Source organism: Anguilla rostrata, chromosome 2, assembly GCF_018555375.3.
Source record: "Anguilla rostrata isolate EN2019 chromosome 2, ASM1855537v3, whole genome shotgun sequence".
NCBI classification, from domain to species: Eukaryota; Metazoa; Chordata; class Actinopteri; order Anguilliformes; family Anguillidae; genus Anguilla; species Anguilla rostrata.
In genome coordinates this window covers 12963906-12982832 of record NC_057934.1, presented here as the reverse complement: position 1 = coordinate 12982832, position 18927 = coordinate 12963906, and the positions used below count along the sequence as shown (strand labels likewise).

General features: G+C 40.9%; 1 protein-coding gene across 5 annotated transcripts in view; it reads left to right on the top strand.

The window, feature by feature from the left end:
- ryr2a (ryanodine receptor 2a (cardiac)) overlaps positions 1-18020 on the top strand; it is a 164222-nt gene extending 146202 nt beyond the window's left edge. For all 5 annotated transcript variants that reach the window (XM_064320554.1, XM_064320553.1, XM_064320552.1 and 2 more), the window contains 21 exons: positions 1658-1738; positions 2068-2156; positions 2275-2403; positions 2516-2620; positions 2735-2816; positions 3043-4349; positions 4790-4857; positions 5298-5445; positions 5699-5785; positions 5886-6110; positions 7648-7778; positions 8141-8183; positions 8417-8550; positions 9041-9101; positions 9360-9506; positions 9972-10106; positions 11524-11680; positions 12351-12415; positions 14353-14453; positions 15853-15904; positions 16228-18020. In XM_064320554.1, the coding sequence (XP_064176624.1) occupies positions 1658-1738; positions 2068-2156; positions 2275-2403; positions 2516-2620; positions 2735-2816; positions 3043-4349; positions 4790-4857; positions 5298-5445; positions 5699-5785; positions 5886-6110; positions 7648-7778; positions 8141-8183; positions 8417-8550; positions 9041-9101; positions 9360-9506; positions 9972-10106; positions 11524-11680; positions 12351-12415; positions 14353-14453; positions 15853-15904; positions 16228-16323 (3443 nt within the window). In that variant the 3' untranslated portion in view covers positions 16324-18020. The remainder of the gene's footprint in view (positions 1-1657; positions 1739-2067; positions 2157-2274; positions 2404-2515; positions 2621-2734; positions 2817-3042; positions 4350-4789; positions 4858-5297; positions 5446-5698; positions 5786-5885; positions 6111-7647; positions 7779-8140; positions 8184-8416; positions 8551-9040; positions 9102-9359; positions 9507-9971; positions 10107-11523; positions 11681-12350; positions 12416-14352; positions 14454-15852; positions 15905-16227) is intronic.
- The last annotated feature ends 907 nt before the right edge of the window (positions 18021-18927 follow it).

Sequence of the window (18927 nt, the reverse complement as noted above, 5' to 3'; positions counted from 1 at the left end):
TTGTACCCTTTTTTCTTTTTGTTTGTTTTTATTTTTTGTTGGTTTCGTTGTTATTATGTGTCTTGACTGTCATTTATTTTGATTACCCAAAGATTAGTGTTGTGTTTTTGAAATGATATTGTATTTTCCATTCATATCTTTTCATTTCTTTATATATTTATTTATTTATACAATTTCATGTTTAAATGCTCTCTGAGACCTAATCCGAAAGGCTGAAAAATGATATACCAGATGAAGCATAGATCACTCAGGACAGCTTTTATGACCACATGCAGCTAATTTGCAGCTAATTTTGCAGACAAAAATCAGCATCAAATTTTAATGATGAGGCAATATCGACAGGTTGCGACGTCAAGGGCAGCATATGTTAATTAATTTAATTTCATACAGGGACACATAATTAATGTGGTTGCAATATTTTATTCAGCAGTTATTGAACTTGTTTAAATAACTGCTTGTAATACCCTGTTTATAAATTATGTATGGCCAAAATTTAGGCTGAAAAATGTCATTTTTACCCAACCTGTGATACGGACATTTTGCAACGTGTAACTAAAAACTGTAGTCTTCTGATCTGGTTTATCATTGAATTGTAAATAAGCCTGAAAGTGCACTCGCCAGCCATACATGTTTATGTTTTTTATTACAACTACTGTAGCGTTACATTGAATAAAAACAATGTTCTTTTGTTTATTATGGTTTGGGACCTAAGAGAGGTTGGGTTTGAGGGAGTCATCCTCTCTCAGTGACCTGCATCACCGTATTCATGTGTTTGGAACGACAGTAGCTGCAATTAATGGTTAAAACAGCCCATAGATTTGTTCCTCTGTCTGAACAAGGTTTCATATTGGTTAGGACAGGGCAGTTCTTAGGCTGAGAAGGTTATTTCTTATACTCAAGCACTTTCAAGCCTGTTTGAGGTAAAACACTGTTTCTTTTTTCCATCTGAAACTTTACCCAACTGTTTTCCATTCTGTTCTACATGACCATCATGCATCACAGAACATGTGTCAGATCACAAAACCATCCTCACTCCATTGTGATTCATTAACCATGACTTCCATTCCACATGGTTAAAAGCAGCATTTTATCACTGTGAAATTCCAGTGTGTTAACAGCCTTTCTTCAAAATTATCAAACCAAGAGAATTATTCGCTAATTAGAATAACACCACAAAGTAGAATGTTGAGAATTAATTTTTGGTTGCTGTGAAAACAATTGTTTTTTGCATCCTTCTACAGAAAGGATAATTAGCAAACAGCAATAACAGCCAAATCAGAAGGGCATTTTAGCATTTCCACAGACTGTGTAATCCTTTTCATCAAGAGGCCTGCCTAGTATCTAATATCATCTGAACACATTTCCGATGCGATGTTAGATGAATGGTAGTGCAGGGTAGTGCAGTGGTCCGCTAAACACACAGTGTTCACATGTGTAAAATGCTGCTACCTATCATCTCCTTCCTACAGTTCAACCCCATGTTTTTCATCAACTGTAGCCATTTTTATACTGAGTGACTATCTGGGAGGTGTATGACTCATACACCTCTGATAGAGCAGCAGTTCCCCCCTTCTCTCCCCAAAAAAAAAGGTAACGGTGGTTGATATTGAGGTGTTATTGTAACGGGCCTCTGTTGGTCTTCTGCTACACCGTACAGGAGAGAAGGTGATGCAGGACGATGAGTTTACCTGTGACCTCTTTCGCTTCCTTCAACTGCTGTGTGAAGGACACAACTCAGGTATGTGAAGCCCACCCACCCTGCCTCCATCTGGCATCTCACTGAGATCAGTTTGTCATGACTGTCAGTTATTGGTTTCTTTACATAGCTAGCACTGCCTATTTACAGTGTAATGTACAGCCACCTTTATAGTATATATTTCTTGGAAGTAACTGGAAGTTTTGCCTTCATTTTAAAAAAGAACATTTTTCATGCTTGTTGATTTGGTCCGCAATATCACTTGTTTTTCATTTTTCGCTTGTATGCAAAATTACTTTTGATGCGTCCTTCTTGACAGAATTCAATTAGTTTTGCCATTCCATTTTAATGCTCACCCTCTTGTGCAATAGATTTTCAGAATTACCTGAGAACACAGACAGGAAACAACACGACTGTCAACATCATCATCTCAACTGTTGACTACCTTCTCCGAGTTCAGGTAATAACCTTATTCTTTAGTCTAAACCTGACAGTAATAAAGTCTCCCTTTATGGCAATGTTTAAAGCCATGCAGACAGGGAGACTTTGTAAAACCAATCTCCCCCACATCCCTGCAGGAATCAATCAGTGATTTCTACTGGTATTACTCTGGAAAAGATGTCATCGATGAGCAAGGGCAGCGCAATTTCTCCAAGGCAATCAATGTGGCCAAGCAGGTCTTCAACACCCTCACAGAGTACATACAGGTATGTGTAAATGAAATCCATAACACAAGCATGGAAAATAATTTGTGTTTTATTTAAATATGCTATGTTAAACAATGAGCTCTTTAATAGTTGCTTTTTTATTTTGTTCTAGGGTCCATGCACTGGGAACCAGCAGAGTCTGGCTCATAGCCGGCTGTGGGATGCAGTGGTGGGGTTCCTCCACGTCTTTGCACACATGCAGATGAAGCTTTCACAGGTCTGTATTGACTGTGAGAAATTAGCTGCTTTTTTCTTCTTTTGCCAGTGTTTACTGCTGTCTTGTTTTTGAGTAAGTGGTTTACTCTCTTGATTGCTCTGGTTTTGTTTGTAGGATTCTAGTCAGATTGACTTATTGAAAGAGCTTATGGATCTTCAGAAGGATATGGTTGTAATGCTGCTGTCCATGTTGGAAGGTAAGATGTGCCTGTAATTAAAATGGCAAGGTTAGAAGGAATGTCATCTTATTGTGTCCAATTCAGCACATACAAGAGAGACTGCTGAATACTGATTGCAATTACAGAAAATTAGCATTGCTTTTGTTACCATATTAATGAATTATTCTGCATATAATTTGTTGGGTATAGGTTATGTGCTTAAGAGAACTGCTTAACTGTAAATGGAACATTGTTTTTTCTCTAGGAAATGTTGTAAATGGAACTATTGGTAAACAGATGGTTGACATGCTGGTAGAATCCTCAAACAACGTGGAAATGATTCTGAAGTTCTTTGACATGTTCCTCAAACTGAAAGACTTGACATCATCAGATGCCTTCAAGGAGTATGATCCTGATGGGAAGGGGGTGATCTCAAAGCGAGACTTCCACAAGGCCATGGAGAGCCACAAACATTACACTCAATCCGAGACCGAGTTCCTGCTCTCCTGTGCTGAGACGGATGAAAACGAGCTCTTGGACTATGAGGAATTTGTGGAGCGGTTCCACGAGCCAGCCAAAGACATTGGCTTCAATGTGGCCGTCTTGTTGACTAACCTGTCTGAGCACATGCCTCACGACACACGGCTCCAGACCTTCCTGGAGTTGGCGGAGAGCGTGCTCAACTACTTTCAACCTTACTTGGGTCGCATCGAGATCATGGGCAGTGCCAAACGCATCGAGCGGGTCTACTTTGAGATCAGTGAGTCCAGCCGCACTCAGTGGGAGAAGCCGCAGGTCAAGGAGTCCAAGCGGCAGTTCATCTTTGACGTGGTCAACGAGGGCGGCGAGAAGGAGAAGATGGAGCTCTTTGTCAACTTCTGCGAGGATACCATCTTCGAGATGCAGCTGGCGGCCCAGATGTCCGACATCGGGGAGCGGTCAGCCAGCAAGGAAGAGAGCGAGAAGGAGAAACCCGAGGAGGACAACCCAGAGATGGGCTTCTTCTCTGTGACCACAGTGCGGACGGCCCTCCTGGCCCTCCGCTACAACGTGATGATGCTGATGAAGGTGCTTTCCATGAAAAGCCTTAAGAAGCAGATGAAGAAGATGAAAAAGATGACGGTGAAGGACATGGTGACCACCCTCGTCGCCTTCTACTGGAGCCTGCTCATGGGCCTCCTCCACTTTGCCTTTAGCGTGTCGCGTGGCTTCTTCCGCATTGTCTACAGCACCTTCCTGGGTGGGAGCCTGGTGGAGGGGGCCAAGACCATGAAGGTGGCCGACCTGCTGGCCAACATGCCCGACCCCACCCAGGACGAGGTCCGAGGGGAGGGGGAGGAGGCCGAGAAGAGGCACCCGGACAAGTCCTCGGCCGAGGAGGACCTGGCAGACCTGGCGGTCAATATCGAGGACACGGACCTCCTGTCAGACATTTTTGGGCTTGACCTGAGGAGAGAAGGGGGGCAGTATAAGTTGATGCCTCACAACCCCAACGCCAGCCTGACGGATTTGCTCAACAGCCCGGTGCCCCCTCCGCCGACTCCCTCACCTGAGCTTCGGAGGCGGAATCAGGTAATTGAAAACTTGTGAAATATCGCAGCTCAATTTTGGTAAAGCCTCACAACATGATAAGCTAAGTCCACAGGGCTTGATATTGCAGTTCTTCATCTCCATGCATTTAATTCATCTCTGTGATAATAACCGCAGATTGTGATCTTTACAGCTACCCTGGTGATACATTTATTTATATTTTAGTCATGTTCTGATTTAAAAGAGCTGCAAAGGGAGAGATTTCGAGTGTAAAATGTAGAACACTGTCAAAATGTTTTAAGCATCAAACAGACACAGCCTTCTCAGCGTGTTTCTCTGCTAGGCAGTCCATTAACTGTTCCCGGAGCATAAAGCCGATTTAACTCTCAGACACCTTCTCTGTACTTTCAGAATTTGGAGGTAGCCTCTGAGCGATAACAGTGTTGGTCACCTCCTTAATTTCTGTTTTTATCCTGTTCAAGGGGAAAGGCTCCACAGACGAAGACGGAGAAGGAAAAGAAGAGAGCCAATCTGAACCAGAAAAGGCAGAGTATGTCCAGTATACAAAACATATTATAATGTTTTCATATCCTGATATTCTCTGGGTCACTCTAATGTAATAGCAAAATGTGTACAGTACTTTTATAAAGTATAAAACATCTTTTATAAAGTTCCAGTTCACCAGAGAGCTGTCTGGAAAGTGTTTTTCTGTAAAAGCCCAGAATCCCCGTTCAGTGAATCATAACTGCCAGTGCTGTGCCCGGGAGCTCCACAGGGCATTGCCTTGTGTACCTGGCCTCATTAATAGCGACTCCTCTGCAATTGGCCTACGTGCCGGTGTGCTTTCTAGATTGACGGGTGACATTAGAGCGGTGGGACGGGCTAATGCTTTCGGGCATTCGAAATTTGGAAAAATGAGGAAAATTGGCTCACAAAATGGCCCAGTGGCAATAGTAATGTGTCCATCGTTCTTTCAATTGCTCGAACTAGGGGAGAGAATGGGGAAAAAGATGTCAAGCCAAAGGATGACAAGCCAAAACAGAAAGTCAGGCAGCATCACACCTCCAAATCTGAAGAGCCAGAGCTACAGGAGTCTGCCTTCTGGAAGAAAATCATTGCTTATCAGCGGAAACTGCTCGTAAGAGTCCTGAAATCTGCAGACCTGTTGAAGGATATTCTCTCTTTCCTTTTTAAAGTATATGTCATATATACCAAGACACAGCACGCACTCTCTCACACACAAACACGCCACACTCCCTCACACACACCCAGCCACACCGCACCCTCTTACACACACACACTCACAGGCACACACTCACCCACACAAACACGCAGTTTACGTCTTCACACACTAATACCCCTGAGTATCTCTCTCTCTCTCTCATGTACAGAATTATTTTGCCCGGAACTTCTACAACATGAGAATGCTGGCTCTGTTCGTTGCCTTTGCGATCAACTTCATCCTGCTCTTCTACAAGGTGAGACCGTCTGATTTTGGTCCCAAGCAGCCTGCTGTTATCTCCCACATTTGACACTGTCAGTGCAGCACCTGACCTCTGCAACCTCCCTGCTCGCCAGGTGTCCACATCGTCCGCGGTGGTGGAGGAGAAGGAGGTGGTGTACAGCGGGCCGTCGGACACCAGCGTGCGGTGGAGCCCGGTGGAGGGCGTGCCCCACCGCACGGTGACGGTGCACTTCGTCCTGGAGGAGAGCAGTGGGTACATGGAGCCCACCCTCCGCATCCTGGCTATCTTGCACACTGTCATATCCTTCTTCTGCATCATAGGCTATTACTGCTTAAAGGTGGGCTAGCACTGTGTTGTGTGTGTGTGTGTGTGTGTGTATGTTTGTAAGTGTGTCTTTGTCTTTATATCTGTGTGTGTGTGTGTTTGTGGATTGTATATGTGCCGCAGATTTGCCAATCCTGTGGGAAAATGAATGGGTAATTAAGTTGCCGATTTACTCCAGGGATTAAAAATTCAAACAAAGTCATTTTGATTCAGGAATAGAATCCTTCACCATGGTGGTCTGAGATTTTTAATTGTCACCCCTGGGTTGTAGTAGATATGTGTCAGTGTAGTTATGGTATTATGCTGCATGATTATATTTTTAATGGGATTTATACTACAGCTAGCCTGCAAATCATAATGGAATTAAATGAGACCTATGACAATATGGTTAAATTATGGCATTAATTTCCTCGGTATCCACATTGAATATGGACATTCTCATACATACATGCATTGTCTATTTATACATCTGTATATTTACAAAAACAACTCAACTTTTTTTTTTTTTTCAACGTTTTTTAAGGAAGTGGTGGTAATGGTATGGGGGTATTATTGTCCCAAAATAAATAAATAAATAAATAAATAAATGCAGCTGATCCACAAATAAATGTACCTCATCCATGCATAAATGTAGCCCATCCACAAATAAATGCAGCTGGTTCACATCTGTGCATCACCTTGTTGCATTTATGTGTGTATTTTTGAGAAAATCTTCGCCACACTATTACAACATTACTTTGACCAGTACATATATACAGTTCAGGATTGTATTTTAGTGCCTTCAGCACTATAATAACACCAGCCCTGTCGATAGTTATGTTTTAAAATGAGCATAAAATGATAGTTATGTTTTAAAATGTGTAGGGCCTACACATCATGTTTTAAAATGATGTGTAGGCCCTACAGTAAGCAAGCTAACTAGGAAAATATAAGAAGTTGTGTTGCAAATTTTTGATCATAAGTTACAGCTTTTTTTGACTGGCTCTCTCCAAATCTAATGGGATAGTACAAATATAAGATGATGTGGTTTCACTTTGGTTCAGGGTTAGAAGACTTCATTCACTGATGAAAGAGATAGCCATTACATCAGACTTCCCAGGCAAGCAGTTGTCTTGTGACTACACAACACAACCCTGAAGTGTATAGAAGCTGTGATTGGTCGGAGTAATCTGAAATCTGATTGGCTGAAATAGACTCAGTGGAAAAAAAAACATTTGTGGATTATTTTGCAAATTTTGTGCCACGAGGGTTGTATCAAGAATCCATGAATAAATTCAATCTACAGTCGATGTACAAATGTGAACCAGCTAGTTTTTAATTGTGGATTGGCTACATTTATTCGTGTATGACGAGTTACATTTATTTTGTGGATCAGCTACATTTATTTGTGGATCAGCTACATTTATTTATTTATTTATTTTTGAGACAATAATACCCCCATATAATAGCCCATACTGTTCCCAAACAACCTCACCACAGCACAGTCCTTTTGGCCAGCATGTGGCCTCATATTCAGACATCTCTATTGCCTCACTCCCTAATATCACCAGGTCCCATTGGTGATATTTAAACGGGAGAAGGAGGTAGCCAGGAAGCTGGAGTTTGACGGACTCTATATAACGGAGCAGCCATCAGAAGACGACATTAAAGGGCAATGGGACAGGCTTGTAATTAACACACAGTAAGTCCAAGATAACGACTCAGTTAATTAACGCATGCCAACAAGCAATTATTTGGAAAAATAGGGTTTAAGAGGCCATGGAAGCTATAATTGTCCTCCAAATGTCAGGTTATACAATGATGGGAAGCTGCAATTGCCAGACAAAGAGGGCAATAGTTTATCTTAGTGATGATTTAAATTTAATTGAGCTGTAAGTATATGCATATAGAGGGTATACTAACTATGCATTTGAATAGCAAACACTATTTCCAAGCTTGTCATGACCACATAGATCCAGCATTAGAAAATAGTTTTGGCAAATAGTTTTGCCATTTTGATTTTGTATTGACTGGTATTTCTCTTTCACTCTCTCTGACAATCAGGTCATTCCCAAATAATTACTGGGATAAATTTGTGAAAAGGAAGGTGAGTTTTTTTTATACTATGATTATTGATAATTGATCCTTGAAATTTGTATGTAATGTGTTTTTTGTAGTTCCATTTTGTATTTTACTGTATGTAATGTTATATGAGTGAACCAAATCATGGGGCATCCTTATAATCCTTTGGTTGTAATTTATAGAATAGTGATGCAGTGTCTTGTACTGTGTATCGCATTGATTTTATGTGATCAAGTTTTGGTCGTGTTTCGTTTGCAGGTGATGGACAAATATGGAGAGTTCTACGGACACGACCGCATCAGTGAGCTGCTGGGAATGGACAAGGCTGCCTTAGACTTCAGCGATGCCCACGAGAAGAAGAAACCCAAGAAAGACAGCTCATTAGTTGCCGTGTGAGTTCGGGCACCAAGAACACAACCCTGTCTTCCGCTGGGATTTATTTCCATTTTACCGAACTTCAGTGCTCCTTGTAACAGCAGTATTTTTTCTTTTAAGTTTTTTTCTTTCTTACCAAAGGTATACTAAATGTTTCGCTTGGGAATATGAGGTTTTTTTGGTGTGCTATATTATATTCTGTCAGAAGGTGGCAGTAATGAGAAGGATAGCGGAACACTAACACAAGAATATATCAGATGTGTCAAGGGTATTACGCGTGTGAAGATGGGTGTAATGAAGCAAAGTATGAATCGAGAAATGAAATTGAATTGTGCAGAACTGAAAGAATTAGTATCTGAGGAGAAATTGCATATTATAAAAATTTGTTTTTTCCTTTAACTAAATAGATATAAAAATGAGCAACTCGTTAGTGTGTGTGCAGCCCTGTAAATGTGTTTATTTTTGCTCTATGACCCCAATCACATGAAGAATTTTATCCTTTCACAGACTGAACTCCGTCGATGTCAAATATCAAATCTGGAAATTGGGAGTGGTCTTCACAGACAATGTGAGTTATATACGTGTAGCCTATTAATTACATGGGTAAAAAATCACCATCTTCAATTGTGTCATATATATTTAGCTTTTTCTTTTTGGCAGTTTCTTACCACATTTTACCATGTTGTCTAACTATGAGAAAAACACCACTTTGTTTAAAATAGTTGAGGTGAAAGCACACAGCGCATGATTCAATTTGCAGACCCTTCACATCACTGACCCAGCCGACTCGGCACTTTCCCACACTAATGTCTCTGTGATCCTGCAGTCCTTCCTCTACCTGGCCTGGTACATGACCATGTCCATCCTGGGCCACTACAATAATTTCTTCTTCGCCGCCCACCTGCTGGACATCGCCATGGGATTTAAGACCCTGCGCACCATCCTGTCCTCGGTCACCCACAATGGCAAGCAGGTACGGACTGGGACGTCCCTTCTGATTCAGGCTGCCAGAGAGACGACGAATGGCCGTATTCATTTCTCGGTTAACATTGCGCTGGCTATCGAAGGGAACACTATGAGCCGAAGCAATGAGATCTGTAACCTAAAGGGAGTTGATAGCATTGTGAATTGTATTTGTGACTGTGTGCCTTTCTGTATGAGTGTATGTAAGGTTTCTATGTCAAATCAAAATAAAAAAAATGTATTTATATAGCGCATTTCACAAACAAATAATGTCTGGTGTGTGTCTGTGTGTAGGTGAGTGAGTATGGGTGACTAATTGTGTGTGTGTAGATTTGCGTTTTTGTGTACGTGTGTATCTCTTTGTTTGGGTATGTGTGTGTGTGTGTTTGTGTGTGCATAATTTTAAGTATTTTTAAGTGTTTTTTAAATTGTTAAAAAAAACTTTTAAAGCTAATTTTCCCTCTGTGCTTTCTAGCTGGTTCTGACGGTGGGACTACTAGCCGTGGTGGTATACCTGTACACTGTGGTGGCCTTCAACTTCTTCCGCAAATTCTACAACAAGAGTGAGGACGGAGAATCTCCAGACATGAAGTGTGACGACATGCTGACTGTTAGTACTTTACCACTGTCTGCTTTCTCCTCCCCTTTCTATCCTGGCCGCCTCTGTGTTATGCATTAGTAAGTTTTTTCCTCTTTGATTAAAATGAACTTTAGATATCTCTTTCACCTGAGAGAGGTGCATTGTTCTGATAATAAACTATGGTCATTACATTTGCTCTGAATCAATTAGTATTGTGGTGATAATGATCATTAATTGCGTAGGATACTCTAATACTACGCAGCATCTAAATTAGAGTTGGTGTTACACCCTTCAAGCTTAAATGCTCCTAGTTTTAATTAAGGCCAATTAGAGGACTAAGTGAACGGATACACTGCAAAACAGAATAATTATCTCCCATTCTTAGCTTTGGCCGTGTACAGGAGGAAAGAGAAGCAAGCGTAACGTTTTTTAAGATCTCTAGTCAGTGAACCGTGTTGACCACAGGCCTGATGTGGAGATACAATTGTTCATCAAACTGAATTCAATTAAAGTTGATGTAGGCAGCAGACGGAGACTGCTGTGGCGATGGAGAATGGAGAATGTGTGTGTGTGTGTGTGTGTTCTGTACTGCCAAGTTCACTGTAATGAAGACTATATACGGAGCCCAGGGGTCCGTGTCTTCGCTTGTTGGGGAGCTCGAAAGCGACAGAAGACACCCAACATCATGGTCTGCATCCCTTCCCTTAATCCTTTCAGAGTCAGTCACCCATAGCATTCAATTCCAAGCTATTTTTTCCTATTAAGGACACTCAGCATTTGAAAGGGGCATCTGGTCTCTCCCAGTGAAGGTGACAGCGGCTTAGCTTGAGCCGGGACCCTCAATTCCTGGTGACTTAAATCCCTCAGGTTGACAGGGGGTCTCTGTTATGGAAATATATTTCACAGCAGTTCAGTTAAATGTGAAGGTCACCATGCTAAAATATTTTTTTAAAAATGTGTTTCTGTGCACGATTGGCGTGTGGCAAGCAACATGTCATACATAGAAAGCAGGGTCAAATAGCTGGACGCCCCGAAGCTGGGCAATGAGGTGGACTCTTCCCATGATGCACTGCACCACTAACAGGAATAGGGAGTGCACCCGAGTGTGAATACTTAAAACTGGAATTACTTAAACCGTGACTAGAATATATTTCTGACCATATACGTACAAACGTATGCCTGCATATACAGAATCATATTACTCTAACATGATCATGTCATATATTGACAAAATTTTAATGGCAGTTTGTGCCTCATTGAACAAAATGGAGGTGTGAAGACAGCCATAGAAACTTTATATGATATTGAGAAGACCAAAACTTGTGCTAAATATTACTTTGCTTCCTATAAGGTGCACATATTCTTTGTCAGTGAGATGCACTGTAGGGTTCTGCATTTTAGGCTGAGCACACAAAGCTGATTCTACGCCCTTCCCTGCTCTCCACAGTGCTACATGTTCCACATGTATGTAGGCGTGCGAGCTGGAGGAGGCATCGGCGACCAGATTGAGGATCCAGCGGGAGACGAGTACGAGATTTACCGGATCATCTTCGACATCACGTTCTTCTTCTTCGTCATCGTCATTCTGCTTGCCATCATTCAGGGTGAGAATGCGTGCAAACCTGCGTAAGACGACGGGATGTTTCAGCTTTTCATGCTTTGAAAATGCGCCAAGAGGCGTCTTCTTTTTATAGAATAAATTTGGCAATGTATCCTATTTCGAGTAATATTACCCATATTTGTATACATACAATGAGCTCCATAATGTTTGGGAATGATATTCTTTCTTGATTTGGTTCTATACTCCCATCATTTTTGATTTACAATCAAGCAATGCACATGTGGTTAATGTGCAGATTCTTAGCCTTTATTAAGGTTTTTATACGTATATATTTTTCATACACAAGGTGTTTTAATACATTTTGGTTTCACCATGTATAAATAACAGCACCATTTCAGGGCGCCATAATCTTTGGGACAAATGGCTTCAGGTGTTTCTAATTAGTCAGGTGTGTTTAATTGTTTCCATTGCACAACTAATTTCTGACTAATCAGAAACACCTGTGACACACTGACGCGTCCACACCTGCCTCCTGAAGTGTGTTTCTTGTCTGTCAGACGCTTGTCGGTTTTTGGGAGTTTCTCTTAATTATGGTGAGACTTCTTATTCATCAACTGTCGAGGTCTACCATGGCCTACCAGGCCCTTTGTCATTACCGACCTCACCAGAGTCTTTCTTTCTTAATGATACTGATTAATGCTTTTTCCCCACAGGCTTAATAATTGATGCCTTCGGTGAACTACGAGACCAGCAAGAGCAAGTGAAAGAGGACATGGAGGTAAGAATTTGGATGCAACGTACGTCCTGTGAAGTGTTATGGGGTAAAGTAGTGAAATCTTCATTGTGGAGGGTCAGCGAGGATAACATCCCTTGGGGGGTGGCTGGACGGTGTTGCTTTTGGGTCTGCATGTTGTCAGGGACAAGTCAGCATGTGGCAATGTTCCACAATGGTCGATTAATTACTTTCGGAAAACGTGCCACAGGAAACCCTCCGATTCTCACATTGAGTTTCAGTGCTTTTGGAATTGGAAAGTCAGGCAACCTGAAAAAATTAAGAAGCTGAACAAATGGTGCTGATGTCGGGGCCCATGTCAAACGAGGTCACCCGAATTTCATCCTTGATGCATGAGAAGCAAAAACAAACACAGCTCTAATGGGGATTAACTGCTTTGCGCTTTAATCCGAACTGCAATCGTATGTGCAAAGGTCACATGAATATAAATCTTATGCACTTTTACTCATTTGAAAGCAAAATCGAAAAATTGGAAGGGCAAATGACTGGCGCTGTACAACGTAAGGATACGCTCGTTGGAGATACTCGTCAAACAATGGCGAAGCACATCAATGGGAAGAAATTGATTGTGCTGGTCTCCAAGGGTCTCTTGCTGCCTATCACTTAGAATTTCCATCTTAAGTAAAAAAAAAAAAAAAGCAGTCACAACCCAGGCTGAAAATCCAGCCGTTATTTGGAAGATTGCATTAAAAGTGAGGCATCAAAAAGGGCAGTGAATGTCAAACCATGAGGGGCATTTGCCTGTACTGATCCATACTCCTTTTGCAAGTCAATTTCACTGTTCACATTTTTATTTTCAGTCTACTAACCAAATGAACAAGGCTTCAGATGTGGGCCACTTTCAAAACCCTGACATACAGACTACCATAGGTGCTGTCTATTCCTGAAATTTCCTCAAATTTCCTGAAATGGTGCATACGCATTCATATAGCAAGCCATTAATCTCTGCAAAGCACACTATAAGAAACATGTTGCATGCTTTTCAGAGGTTAGTCAACGTGGAGGAAAATTTTGTATGGTAAAAGAACTCTGAAGTTATGACTTCATTATAACTAGTTGTTACTTGAAAGTGGTCATAGAGGTGGCTACTGTAAGCCTAATGCTGCTGCTTCTACAAAGCTATCATTGCTAATTGCTGGTAACTGTTGGTAAAATGTATGTATTTGAGCAGCTTTATATTCAGTTTTTTGCTATCTGGTTATAAAGCTAAATTTGCTGCGCGCTCACATATAATCATACCGATGCTGACAATATAAAAATCACGGATCAGTGAAGTGATTGAGTTATTAGGAAACTTTATTAGCCACTGTTGGCATTATTTTCCCCCCGTTTTGCAGCATTACACCAAAAATGCTTAGAATAGTAACTAGAGACAGTTTTGTCAACACATTTCTGTTGAATGTCGATGTAGTTCATTGATTGCCGTCAGTTGGAAGGTCTTATCAAGTAAAAAGTATCCTCGTGAGTGTTGGCGTTAATTAAATTGATTCTGGGATCTTTAGGCCCTGGTTAGACCTTAAAAGCCTGCAGTACTGAAACATGGCGTTATCTCACACCTTTGTTATGATACAGAGATAGTGGTGAGGAGAAATAAGCAATGCTTGCAGACTTTGATAAAAGGCTAATTTCTCATTTATCAGCCGTACAGACAGACCAGATCTTGTCACGCTACCTTTGAAACTGAATTCAGATTAAAAAATAATTAATTGCGCGTGCATTCAGATCAGTAGAATAATAGAGCAGGGAATTTTTCTCATAAGCGATGTGGGAATTTGTTAAAATAATCCCTTGAATTATTCAAGGCAGTAGTAATCCCCATGTGGGCATAGAGGGACAGCTAATATTACAGCAACAACTGGAGGATGTAAGTGGCTAAGCAGGCAGTATCAGCAAAACAACTTTTCTCCCCTCGTCTCTCGCAGACGAAATGTTTCATCTGCGGTATCGGGAACGACTATTTCGACACGGTTCCCCACGGCTTCGAGACGCACACCCTGCAGGAGCACAACTTGGCAAACTATCTGTGAGTAGCGCGGCTGTCGTTGCGATCGGAGACGGTAATGAAGTGCGGGTGATGTGAGGCAGACCCTGGGTGACCCACCCCCCCCCCCACCCCCCCCCCACCCCCCTCACCAAAGAGCGGGAACTCGGAACGGCCTCTGGAGCAACCAGCCCATTGATCTGGAGGAGCCGCTGCGGGGAGGGCATGACAGTGGCAGATGGAAGCTCAACATCCACGGGGACATTTTAGCATAAATGTTACATTAGCATTTACGTTTTAGGCATTTAGCTGACGCTCTTATCCAGAGTGACTCACAATTAGTGCACAAAGAAAGGGCCTAGATTCATAAATCTCCAACGTTCCAAATAGCAATTACTGAGAGGGTAATGGTCAGGCCATAACACATGTGTGATAGGTAATCCTTTGTCACTAGAATGGGATATCTAAGTATTTTAAAAAAGCACTGTTAAATAGTATTCGTTTTCATCAAGGGGTAATGCACAGTTTTAAGAATAAATACCATCACAGCACTTTAAGTGACTGTGTTATTGTTTTATTATATTTCTGCATGCGGAAAAAATGTTTATAATGGATCATGTCTGCTGGAGTTTGGAATTTGGGTCTTAAGTGTGTTAAGTTTAGCCCAGTAGCTGCCATTGTTCACACTGAACAGACCTTGTTTATGATTAATGGGCTTCATTCATAATTTCATGGGCTTCATAAATATACATTCTTCTACTGAGAGCTACCCCACATAGCAAAATGCATACACACGCAGAACATGCTGTCATTTATGGTATTAGAGTCAGTTTAATCTTGTTAAGCTCTTCCCTAATTTGGCTTTTTTTTCAGCAGGCAATATGCATGAGTTTCACAGAGCTGTCTCCGGGTTCATTTCTGAGTATATTTCCCTACACATGATCACGCCGTGGCGTGGTATACGGAGTGATCTGTCTTTGTTACGGTAGACAGCACATCTTGCATTAGAAACTAAAGAATTGACTGTCGCACTGCAGTGCTTCAGAAAAGATTTCTACGATGAGTGTTTCATGATTATTATTAATGACCACAAAATGTTTTTTTTTTTCTGGTAGGGGCTATTCAGAATGAGTGTGTGTGTGTGTGTGTGTGTGTGTGTGTGTGTGTGCGTGCATGTGTGTGTGTGTGTATATGTGTGTGTACGTACATGAGTGTGTGCATGCATGTGTCTCCAAATAATTTTAAGGAACTCATGCCCTGCAGTGTCCTAATTTAGATGAACTTGCAATTATTGTTGCATAAATTTAAAAATACTCAATACGACTCTTACTTAATAAATCCCCTGTCTCCATTTGATTAATTTACATTAAATCAATATTCATATTCAGCATGTTACCTATGGGTTGTAAAGTGGAATAATGTTGGCTTGCTCTCTTTTCAGATTTTTTGTGATGTATCTCATTAACAAAGATGAAACAGAGCACACAGGCCAGGTAATCCACTCTTTCATTTGCTTACAGTTACAGTTACCTTTTATGCATTACCTTTCATGGTAAAAATATTAATCTGTCATTTCCTTGATGCCATGTATCATCACCTGTGTTTTGTCAAGTGTATGTAAATGTATGTTGGCCCAAAAGTAAAATAATAACAATAACATGTCACTGTAAAGCTTTGTTACTTTTAGTAATGAAAACACAAATACATAAGTACCTCAAACAGATGAGGCAAAAATAAAGGTCTATGGTTGGATGGTGTATTCGAACACACTAACTGTTTCATTTATGCAAATACAATGTGTTTCTCTGTCTGACAGGAGTCGTATGTCTGGAAGATGTACCAGGAACGCTGTTGGGAATTCTTTCCAGCTGGAGACTGTTTCCGCAAACAATATGAAGACCAGCTCAACTGAACAGTCTTTGGTCCGTTCTTACAGTGCGATCACAAAAGGGCCAGAAACCTTTGAACTACTTCATTTGGAATGCTTTTCAGACTTTGTACATATATTATACACTGTATATGGTTCCCTGTGTGCTTTTTGGAGCACAAAGATTGTGTTTTGATGACTTAACTGCTTCATCTTTACATTTGCTTTGAGAAACACGAAAAAAAAGCAAAAAAGCGAAAGACGTAAATACAAGAAGAAAAAAAACTGAAAACTTTGACAAAAAAAGAAAAAAAAAAACCTCACACATTGATTTGAAAACTGTTTCTGGAGACTCGTGGGAAATGTTTCTTTTGAGAGCACATGTATAAAAAAGGCAATTATCTTGCTCATCCTAAGCCTCTTTATTTCTTCATAAGAATGGAGATTGTATATGGGAGGGTGTACGCAGGAGTCTGTGGAGCGCGAAGCAAGGGCATCGATGGGGAAATAGTGCCTTACTAAGCATGGGTTGAGCTATGCAAGTGAAGACGACCGCATGACTACATCACAGGTCTGCTCATTGGCTGATGTGTAGTCCTGTCCAGTGTGTCGACTTGTCTTTGGTGTCCGTGTATGTGTGCATGTGTGTGCGTGTGTGTACCTGTGTGTGTGTGTGTCTGTGTGTGTGTGTGAGTGAAAAGGAGAGAGAGCGAGAGAGAGAGGGAGCATAGTGTCTGTGCGCCTCAGAACAAATGTCGGGTATTCATATCAAGCTCAATCACCTCGCACCTCGATTATTTAGCTGTTGTTTTCTTTTTCTTTTCTTTTTTTTTGGTAATGCTCTTATGCAATACAGCAACAGAGTTAATCTTTGTATACAATGAAATCAAATCTTTACTCTTTGAAGAAGATGTGTCATTGCATGTTTATTATGCAAGTTTACCAAGAACCGTAAAAAAAATAATAAAGACGCAAGTTGATCGATGTCACATTAAAAAAAAGATGTTTTATAGGTTTAAGATTACCGATATCTCTATAGTATTAAAGTGTTGTGGGCTTTATTGTAAATTCCAAAATCAATGTCATCAGCCAAGAATGCATACTGATATATAAGATTTGATTATAGGCTTCACCCATCGTCACCTGTGTTTAATTACTGTAGGTAAGGATACTTTGTTGACTCATTTTGATTGAAGCTGAAGCAATACCCATTCAGGGATTCCATGGAACATCATTGTAAAGCAACAATGTGTAGAATACTCCATTTTGTTTCCGGTTGTTTCTGACTGAAATGCCAATATTTGCAAATAAAACCTTCAGAATAAAAAGGTTTGGTGCAGTTAGTGCCACTAGCCCTATCTGGAAGTAGGATATGTATTTTATGATAAATTATTATTGTAATATAATTTAACAGTTGGTTTATAATTGCACACATCTGCCATCAAGCCATAGCACATTGTCCTATTCTTGCCATAGACAGCAAACCTGCTTTCCTTCTTGTAATACTTACAATGTGACATAACTGCAATAACAACAGATGGGCAGCCAATTTAGATTAAAAGTGGTATTTTACTTATGTAAAGAATTTTGATAACAATGGTCACAAATGCCATGGAACATAATATATCACAAAGTAGTGTGCCGTGCTGAGTTGTGAGTATACAATTGTGTGTAAACTGTAAAAAGGAAATAAGACAACATGGATTTGCATGATTTTCAAAAATAAATGATTATTTATTGAAGCGTGTAGACGAGGACGTTCTTGACATGCCAGAGAGCCGGATTAGCCTTTATAAACCCTAATGTAAACCTTAAATTATTCTCTATCTGAGCCTCCCCCACCAAAAACGGAGATGACTGAAGCGTAAATCTATAACCTCCTCCTCCTCCACTTACGCCAATAAACACAACTGTTGGGCTCACATTGTTTTTCCCCCTTTTTCCTTTCTGTTAATCTCCTGTCAACACTTGTCCCATTACCAGCTGCACGGCACAAACAGAGCCCGGCAGACGTTTTGGCGGAGCAGAAATTAATTGCTTGCGCGGCTCGATTGTTAGTGGCTGTGTGGGGGAAAGAGACTGTGAGCAGGACCCAGGGCAAGACTCCATGCACTATAGCACGGCGACGACGGTAATCTGACTGTTTACACTCACTCAGCAAGCAAGAAGGACTGTGAGAGCTGATCATTAACCTGTCCACACTAACTATTTTGCTTGGGCAAACCAGATGATATAGAGGACATATTATTTTTGTTTATATACAATGCATAAGTATTTGGGCAGTGACACAGTTTTTTGTTGGTTTGGCTCTGTACTCCAGCACATTGAATTTTAAATAAAACTATACATTTGAGGTTAAAGTGTTTTAATTTGAGGGTAGTTTGGGTATAGGCTGATGTAGCCCTTTTGTTCCCCCATTTTAGGGGAGTAAAAATAATTGGACAAATGGCTGCTCAACTATCTCTTGGCCAGTTGTCTTTGCATCATTAATTTATGCACAAGAAAGCTGATGAAAGGTTTAGAGTTGATTCTTGGTGTGGAATTTGCATTTGGAGTCAATTGCTGTGGCCTCTCAGCATGAGGACCAAATAAACGTCCATGGCATTAAAGTAGGCCATCATGAGGCTGAAAAATCAGAATAAATCAATC